The sequence below is a fragment of the Carassius auratus genome, chromosome 4 (genome assembly GCF_003368295.1).
Source record: "Carassius auratus strain Wakin chromosome 4, ASM336829v1, whole genome shotgun sequence".
Taxonomy (NCBI): Eukaryota; Metazoa; Chordata; class Actinopteri; order Cypriniformes; family Cyprinidae; genus Carassius; species Carassius auratus.
In genome coordinates this window covers 27,939,116-27,949,002 of record NC_039246.1, presented here as the reverse complement: position 1 = coordinate 27,949,002, position 9,887 = coordinate 27,939,116, and the positions used below count along the sequence as shown (strand labels likewise).

The window sequence follows — 9,887 nt, the reverse complement described above, 5'->3', positions numbered from 1 at the left end:
CTATATATTACGCTTTCAGCCCACATTGCTCTATATTACCTCTCAATGCACTAAATTATCCACCAATAATATCACCACAAATTACTCTATATTTCTCTGTATCACCCCAGATTGATCTAAATTTCCCCTTGCTACTCTACAGTATATTATCCCCTGTGCTTTATATTACCCTCTAAACTATAATTTTCCACACTGCTCTTTCTCTTCTATTCTAACTGCTCTATATTTATGCCATGTATTACTCTGTACTGCCCTATATCATATCACCCATGTTGATCTATATCACCCATGGCGCTCTGTATTACTCTAAGGTGCTCTGTCACCCATGCCGCTCTGTATTACTCCATGTTGCGCTGTATCACCCATGCCACTCTGTATTACTCCATGTTGCGCTGTATCACCCATGCCGCTCTGTATGACTCCATGTTGCGCTGTATCACCCATGCCGCTCTGTATTACTCCAAGGTGCTCTTTATCACCCATGCCGCTCTGTATGACTCCATGTTGCGCTGTATCACCCATGCCGCTCTGTATTACTCCAAGGTGCTCTTTATCACCCATGCCACTCTGTATGACTCCATGTTGCGCTGTATCACCCATGCCGCTCTGTATTACTCCAAGGTGCTCTTTATCACCCATGCCGCTCTGTATGACTCCATGTTGCGCTGTATCACCCATGCCGCTCTGTATTACTCCATGTTGCGCTGTATCACCCATGCCGCTCTGTATTACTCCAAGGTGCTCTTTATCACCCATGCCGCTCTGTATGACTCCATGTTGCGCTGTATCACCCATGCCGCTCTGTATTACTCCAAGGTGCTCTTTATCACCCATGCCACTCTGTATGACTCCATGTTGCGCTGTATCACCCATGCCGCTCTGTATTACTCCAAGGTGCTCTTTATCACCCATGCCGCTCTGTATGACTCCATGTTGCGCTGTATCACCCATGCCGCTCTGTATTACTCCAAGGTGCTCTTTATCACCCATGCCACTCTGTATGACTCCATGTTGCTCTATATCACCCATGCCGCTCTGTATGACTCCATGTTGCTCTATATCACCCATGCCGCTCTGTATTACTCCATGCTGTTCTAAATCACCCATGCCGCTCTGTATTACTCCAAGGTGATTTATATCATCCATGCTGCTCTGTATGACTCCATGTTGCTCTATATCACCCATGCCGCTCTGTATTACCCCATACTGCTCTATATTACTCTGTGCTGCTCTATATCACCCATGCTGCTCTGTATCACCCCATACTGCTCTATATCACCCATGCCGCTCTATATTACCCCATACTGCTCTATATTACTCTGTGCTGCTCTAAATCACCCATGCTCCTCTATATCACCCATGCCGCTCTATATTACCCCATACTGCTCTATATTACTCTGTGCTGCTCTAAATCACCCATGCTCCTCTATATCACCCATGCCGCTCTATATTACCCCATACTGCTCTATATTACTCTGTGCTGCTCTATATCACCCATGCTGCTCTATATCACCCCATACTGCTCTATATCACCCATGCCGCTCTATATTACCCCATACTGCTCTATATTACTCTGTGCTGCTCTAAATCACCCATGCTCCTCTATATCACCCATGCCGCTCTATATTACCCCATACTGCTCTATATTACTCTGTGCTGCTCTATATCACCCATGCTCCTCTATATCACCCATGCCGCTCTATATTACCCCATACTGCTCTATATTACTCTGTGCTGCTCTATATCACCCCATACTGCTCTATATCACCCATGCCGCTCTATATTACCCCATACTGCTCTATATCAACCTTGCCGCTCTATATTATCTTATGTTGCTTTATCTCACAAACACCGCTCTTTATTACACCATACTGCTATATATTATGGCATGCTGCTCTGTTGTCCACACCATTCTATATTACGATACCGCCTTGACTACCCATGCTACTCATTATCAACCACACTGTTCTGTAATGCCATACTGCTATGAATTACCTCTCAGTATTCTATATTTCCCCACACTCCTCTATATTATCCCACAGTGCTCTATATTTCCACACACACAGTGCTCTGTATCAACCCACGCGCTGTCTCTTGCTCTCATACATACAATTGTAAGGTGCAAAATGAAAGTGTGTGTGCTCTCACTCTGACAGGTAAGAAAGAGCGTAAATCGGACTGTGGCGAGTGGCAGTGGAGCGTGTGTGTGGCTAATGAGGGTGACTGCGGCCTGGGCACCAGAGAGGGCACACGCACCGGCACTGACTGTAAACAGACCATCAAAACCCAACGATGCAAAATCCCCTGCAACTGGAAAAAGCAGTTTGGAGGTGAGAAGCCACACAAACACAGGTTACACACACACACACAAACACACACACACAAGGCTCAGGGTAAATAAGCCAGCACTGTGGAGTAACAAGATGGAAATTCTCACAGAATTCTGTCCTCAGAAATGACATGACTGCAGTGAGAGCCAGAAACAAGCTGGCAGAATATACCACTCTGTGTGTGTGTGTGTGTGTGTGTGTGTAAGAGAGAGAGAGAGAGAGAGAGAGAGAGAGAGCATATGCCACCTTCCCTGTGGATTTGTAGGTATGCACATAAACTATCAACAAACACTGAAACTGTAGGGTGTTTTCTCAAGGAAGTCTCTCTTTGGGAAGAGCGTCTCGCTCTAAAAGAACATCAGAAATCACTGACTTAATAAAACATGATCACACTAAACGTTGAGTGATGAATCCTCTGTGTATTTCTGTGTAGCTCAGCAGCCGTGTCAGTGCAGTTTAGCATCGAAACGTTGACGTCTGGAGCAGAATCTTTCCTTTTGAGTTATAAGGGCTCTATTTCACATTTTTGAGGGTCTCTGTTCAGGACAGCGGCCATTCAGCCGGAGGGCTGCTGCATGTAATTACATTCTCCCTGCCTTTAAATATGTCATTAGAGACAATTTTGTGCTTGATTGAAGCAGTTTGACCCCCATCCATTCGCTCCAACGCGTTGCCAGAAAGAATGAAAGATGAAATGAGACGAGAGATAAAGGACCGAGAGCATAGATCAGGGCTTGCAATTGGTTTTGCTTCAGGATCCCGATTTTACATTAACCGTCAAGTGCCAACCCAACACAGTACCTAAATTGTTTATAGTGTAAAATTGCATTTCGATGGTCTCATGCTCTCGGCAGCCAATAATTCACCTCACAAAATGAACAAACTGTGCCCGGCACAAACCTCACTGTAAGTGAACCTGTATTTAATGTAGTCTGGGTTGTGTTTTCTTTTCCCTTGTGTAGACCGCAACCCATTTTACTTCCATAATCTGATGTAGTTCCAAGTGAAACAGGATATTCAACATGAAAAAAATGTGGTTTTAAACTTTGGGAGTTATTGCATGGTGAAAAGTTTCTCCGTATGACAGATGGTTGAAAAGGGATGGGAGACGGCAGCTGAAAACTTGTTCAAGATTATGAAGACAAACATTTATTTTTTCAGAATAACATGCACTGATGAATCCTTCACAATAACACCAGGAAGATGTATTGAGACAGTAAATCTGGATTTCGTGTTTATGCATGCATGCTTGTTTTGCTTTTGCATTCGCACTGTATTTTTTGCACAGTTTTGTTGCATTTAAACTCGTCAAAATCAAGCTGTGGGTTTTTATCTTTTGCAGGTGAGTGTAAGTATGATTTTGAAGCGTGGGGAGAGTGTGACTCGATCACAGGAATGAAGAAGCGCAGCGGTGTGCTAAAGCGAGCGCTGATGGACGCTAGCTGCCCGAATACTGTCAGCGCCACCAAACCCTGCGGCAAACCCAAGCCCAAGATACAAGGTACAGGAACACACACATATACACACAGAAACATATTGAGCATGCAATGTGCTAAACTTGAACGAATACAAAAGCATTATCAGCTGATTTGATTGGAGTGCTACAAAATTTTTTGCATTAAGGTGAATAAGGTAAAAACCATGTGATAAATAGCATGCTTCCCTAGTTGATTAATCACAGTACATTATGACAATTGTTATGTATTACATAAGTTTCCTGCATTGTTATGTTGAAATATACAAACAAGGCATTATCTAATTAAATATGCACTAATTTGCATACATTTCCAGAACAGATTTTAGATTTTTTGAATCAGAAAATATTGTCAACAAACCAGGGAAAATTAATTTTCTCCATGCTTTTAGGAATAACATGTTGCATAAAATCAGGCAAATTATTTATGAACAAACAGAAGATAGACAGGAATGAAACTCAAATTGGTAAATCTGAATAAAATAAACACTTAAAGGTGTCTTTGGACGTTTGGATGTTTGAAATAAGACATGTTATAAAAGCAAAGCAGCCCAAAAATAGACCAGTGCATGACAAAGTAACTTTTTTCCAGTAATGTCTTGCCCTATAAAGAAAAAAAAAATCCAAATGCATTATGCTAATGTTTGACATTATGGTTTACTCCAGACTGATCTCATATTATGTTTCAGGTCTGCATTTTGAACCGTAGGACAGTGAGATCGTAAGGTTACGCTGAAATATTGATCAATAAGGTCTTTCTCTCTCTCTCGCGCTCAAGACGTTTCTAAAGACTCTATTAAAGTTTAATAAATGTGACGGTTTGAGAGTGCATCTGTGTTAAAGGCCACAGACAGCTGCTCGTGTGGCTGTTGTCGTCTGTGCTTCATTATGAAGTGAATGCACTGAGATTCATGGCACTGCAGTATTTCTCCCGCTGATGAATCCCTCGTTCTGTAAAATTCCTCATTTGTAAGTCACTTTGGATAAAAGCATCTGCTAAATGAATAAATGCAAATGCTGGCAAAAATTCAGGCTAATCAGAAGAAATTCGTCTTAATCTACCAAGTTTTTCAATCTGAAGGTCGCAGATTTAATTTTCCACCACGAAACAAAACACACAAACAGACAGCAGCATCTGCATTTATTAAATTGGGTTTAATTAAGTGGTGATATGATTGTGTTTGGATGAAGTGGACAGCAAACCAGTTAACATTCGGGGTCAAGAACAGCTTTTCTAAACCTCATTGTAGCTGTGAATGTTATGAAGCAGTGTTAAAGTAAGGGTCGTGGATGTCTGGATCAGAACGAGAGCGAGAGGGAGGATGAGGAGGTGTAGAGGAGATGGATTTGTCTGTAATGGATGAGACGGGTCTCGTGTGCTCATCTCATTTATCAGGATTTGGACTTGAGCTCAAGTGCTGCTGCCCCCCTGAAAGAGCTTAAAGAGCCCAATCCATCATCAAACACCAGGCTCTATATGAACCCAAACACTTCTTAAAAAATAGCGCTGTACTCTTAATGCATGTCCACAACTGACCCGTTTGTGTCTGGAGAAACATCATGCCAACTCCAGTTTGGAATTAATTAAAAATTAGTCTTTTCAGTCTATTCACCAATGCTGCATTACAGTAAAAATGCTTAATATTATTAATATTCAAAATAACAGTTTTCTATGTGAATATATTTTTAAATATATTTTATTTCTGAGATCAAAGCTGTATTTTTTTTGCATCATTCCTCCAGTCTTCAGTGTCACATGATCTTCAGAAATCATGAAAATATGCTGATTTGCTGCTCGAGAAACATTTCTGATTATTATCAATGTTGGAAACAGTTGTACTGCACAATATTTTTGTGGAAATTGATACATTTAATATTTCAGGATTCACAGATGAATAGAAAGTTGCAAAGAACCGCGTTTATTTGAAATACAGTAGGAATCTTATAACATTATACATCTTTACTGTCACTTTTGATCAATTTAATGCATCCTTGCTGAATAAAATAATTAATTTCTCCTTTTTTAAGTCATACCCCAAACTACACAGAAATATTGTGCAGCACAACTGTTTCAAACATTGATAATAATCAGAAATGTTTCTTGAGCAGTAAATCATCATATTATTCTGATTTCTGAAGATCATGTGACACTGAAGACTGGAGGAATGATGCTGAAAATACAGCTTTGATTTCAGAAATAAAATATATTTTAAAATATATTTATGTAGAAAACTGTTATTTTTCAATATAATAATATTTCAAATGTTTACTGTATTTTTAAACAAATCAATGCAGCCTTGGTGAGCGGATAAAGAGATAAAAACATAACAAAATTGTAATTATTCCAGATTTTTGACTGGTATTGTAAATGGAAACTATGAAAGCAACATTGAGCTAATCAAATGTTCTTCAGGGACTGCAGGTGTGTGTGTGTGTGTGTGTGTGTGTGTGTGTGTGATACTGTATCTGCAGGTAATGTGTATTTGTGCCCTTTTCAGTGTGCCAAACAAACAGAGGAGAGAAGTGATTAGAAACTCCCTAGAAATTCCCCACTGATGGTGGACCGGAAACACACACACACACACACACACACACACACACACAGGATGAGAGGGGTGTTTTCACCGGGGTCTGTTTGAGGTGATAAGAGCAGCAGCAGAGAGGATTGTGGGGGTTTGGGAGCGGGTGCCACTGTCACAGATGGATGAACGGAGGTAAACACACACACACACACACACACACACATCATCTCACCTGTCTATGGTACAGCAGGCCGGAGTGGACGGGACGTCACATCACTCACGCTGATGTTCATGATGAAGGGATGAGGTTTTTCAGAGCCTCTGATTGGCTGGGCTTCTGTTTGTGTGTCTAATGATTTGGTTTATATTAAACTCTAATAACAGACTGAACCGCTGCGGTCCGTCCAGCTCATGAGACGTGTGTGTGTGTGTGTGTGTGTCTGAGCGTTTCTCCATAAACTAACATGGACACACAATATATGTGTATTTATCAGCTGATCTCCAGATCTCATTTGTGATTCGTCTTTCCTTCGGTTGCTTTCTATAATTAGCTGTTGTTCTGCTGAAGGTCTTCTGGATGTTTTTGTGTTTGATTTGAATGGGTTTAATCTTTATGCTAATGATATGCTAATGCTATGAACGCTTGGATGGCGTTATTGGACATGTAATCATCATCCGACAGTTTAATGAAGACTTTGGATTGTTTTGTGTGCAAACGTGTTTGTTTGGCGAGTTCAGACACGACTGCAGACGGCAGGTGTTGATGAAGACAGGAACTTTTACACTTGATAAACTCTGATCAACAGGTGACGTCCGCTCTCACTCAATTCAGAGGAATGTTAATTAAACGAAGTCAAGGTTCGTTTCATATCTGAGATGAGATTTATGCAGAGGAACCTTTATAAATATCCTCATATAACAATAGAATCATTCGCTGTGATTATCTGGATTTTAATCATCACACTGTCCTCTAAATTATCATGCAATAAAAAAAGTCATGTTGAATTTAAAATATTTTTGATGCATGAATGTATTATTGTTTGGAAATCCAAATTCATGCAAAAAAAAAAAAAGATCTATATATATATATATATGTATTATATGTATTATATATATGAAATTATGAAGAATTAAAAAATATTTTAATGTATTTTTTAAGTGCTTTAAAATACTTAATAAACTTGCATTTTAAAATCTAAATTCCCATTATCGTGCAAAAAAATTTTTTTATGGAAAAATAATTCAGTGGAATGGTAAAATAATGATAGATCACAATAGCATTTAAAAATATATTTCTAATTAAATAAAATTGTTTAGCATTTTTATTATTAAAAAAATACTGTAATATTAAACAAAAATTAATACTGTAATATATTAATAAATCATAATGAGAATTATACAAATAAAAAATAAAAATAAAAAGGAAAATGTTCAAACATATAAAGAATTAATGGCACTGAGAATAAAGGGTTAAATTCTTTGACTGCCATTAAAATGTCACAATGAAAAATCTTAATGTACAAAAAATAGGCATCATTTTCTTTAAGCAATATATATATATATATATATATATATATATATATACACTTCTGATTCAGGGCTAAAATAGGAGCTTGATGTGCATGAGATTTGTGTGTGTGTGTGTGAGTGTGTATATGTGTGTCTGAGAGAGAGAGAGAGAGAGAGAGAGAGAGAGAGAGAGAGAGAGAGACTGATGTATAGTTCATCTCCCCACAGATACACAGAAACCCAAACGGGAAGGAAAGAAGAAGGAGCGAAACCCGACGGACTAGAGGAGAAATTCCAGCTGCATCTGAAGCTGCTCTCTTCTGCTCCTCAGGCAGAAACACAAGATGATGCCGGATCTATTTACAGTAGAATCTTTTTAGATCTTTTGTAGCTTTAATTTACAGCTCACAGAATAATACATGAATGATGAAAGTAAAAAATGAAGTACTAAAATCATCTGCTGAATCTTCAAATGCTGTACCAGCGGTATCAGACCGCCCAGGTCACACAGATATGTTCTAAGAACGTTTTTATAACGTTACCATTAGGTTATGCACATTCCAGAATTTTCTCTGAACGTTCTAAACTTTAAATGTAAAAAAAAACAAAAAACAAACATTCTCTTGGTTATGCAGATGTTAAGGGATTGTTACATTTGATCATTTTCCAAACATGATGACACAGTTACTTTGGTTCTGATACAAGAAAACATTCCAAGAAGATGAATAATAAACTACGAAATGCTAATTCATGAGTATGCTTTGAAATGAAACGTCCCCATCGAACATGATGTTGAATTATAATTATAATTGTAATTTATGAACAGACAAAAAATTCTTAAATGTTCTTAAATTAGTAAATCGGGGGAATTGTCCTTCCACTAAAATGAAATTCAGTAAATACTTAAAAATCATCTGATGTTTCTGAAATATCCTAAACATAGAACATATTGACGGATAATACATACTGAGAAATAAATGTATCAGTTAAAAATTCCAATTAGAATTCTGCTTCCTGTTTGGAACCTCAATTCAAATCAAGTTCAAATTCAAATCTGGAATTCTCAATTCAGCAATGCTGGAACTAACGCTTTTCTAAATGAAATAATGTAACATCATTTCCGCTAAATAAAGATGTTAATTATTCCTTCCCATCCGTGTTTTGTGCTTCTCGTATCATTTGTTCACTGAAAACAGCAGAACAGTTGAGGAATTCATCATTACAGCTTTATTTGCTAGAACTCTTCTCCAAAAGTATATATATATATCACACGATACAGCAAATCTTATTAATACACCTCATGTTTCATCAGCGCTCACCATTGCCCTAATAAAGATAAGATCGATAACATTCATATTCATTAATAAACACATGTATTTACACATCATGTGTGCTACACATATAGACTATATAGTATAATACAAACATTAATCTGATAACAAAGCACACGTCTACTGATGGAAGCCACGAGTCGCAGTGAACAGAAGCAGCGATGAGAAGAAAGGATTTACAGGGTCAGCAGATATCAGAGGTTTTGGTAGGTCTCTGTGCTTCAGGAGGGTCTCCACACACACACACACACACACACACACATGGCCGTCTTTGGCTGCTGTGTCACTCTTCACTGTTTTTGACAGGAGTGCTACCTTTTTAAGATGTAATGTTACGTCGAGAGACTCTTGTGTTCTGTTCAAGTCCATTGTGCTCGGATCAACTGCCTTAGACCATACTCCACATACTCCACACGAGTATTATTAATAAAAAATACACGGCAGGTGTGAGTTGTTGTTTCACTTTGAAATGCGTTTCACGTGGGAATATACTGTATGTGACCCTGGACAAAACCAGTCATAAGCCTAAATTTGTTGAAGTTTTGAGATTCATACATCATCTGAAAGCTGGATACATGGTTTGTGAGGAGGACAATATTCGGCTGAGATACATCTATTTGAAAATCTGGAATCTGAGGGAGCAAAAAAAAAGATTTATTTATGGTAGGATATTCACAAAATATCTTCATGGAACATGATCTTTACTTAATATCCTAATGAT

The 9,887-nt window shown here is 38.5% G+C and overlaps 1 protein-coding gene across 2 annotated transcripts in view; it reads left to right on the top strand.

Moving 5' to 3' along the window:
• LOC113064981 (pleiotrophin-like) overlaps positions 1 to 8,990 on the top strand; it is a 26,258-nt gene extending 17,268 nt beyond the window's left edge. For both annotated transcript variants that reach the window (XM_026236055.1, XM_026236046.1), the window contains exons 3-5: positions 2,157 to 2,330; positions 3,673 to 3,831; positions 8,064 to 8,990. In XM_026236055.1, the coding sequence (XP_026091840.1) occupies positions 2,157 to 2,330; positions 3,673 to 3,831; positions 8,064 to 8,119 (389 nt within the window). In that variant the 3' untranslated portion in view covers positions 8,120 to 8,990. The remainder of the gene's footprint in view (positions 1 to 2,156; positions 2,331 to 3,672; positions 3,832 to 8,063) is intronic.
• The last annotated feature ends 897 nt before the right edge of the window (positions 8,991 to 9,887 follow it).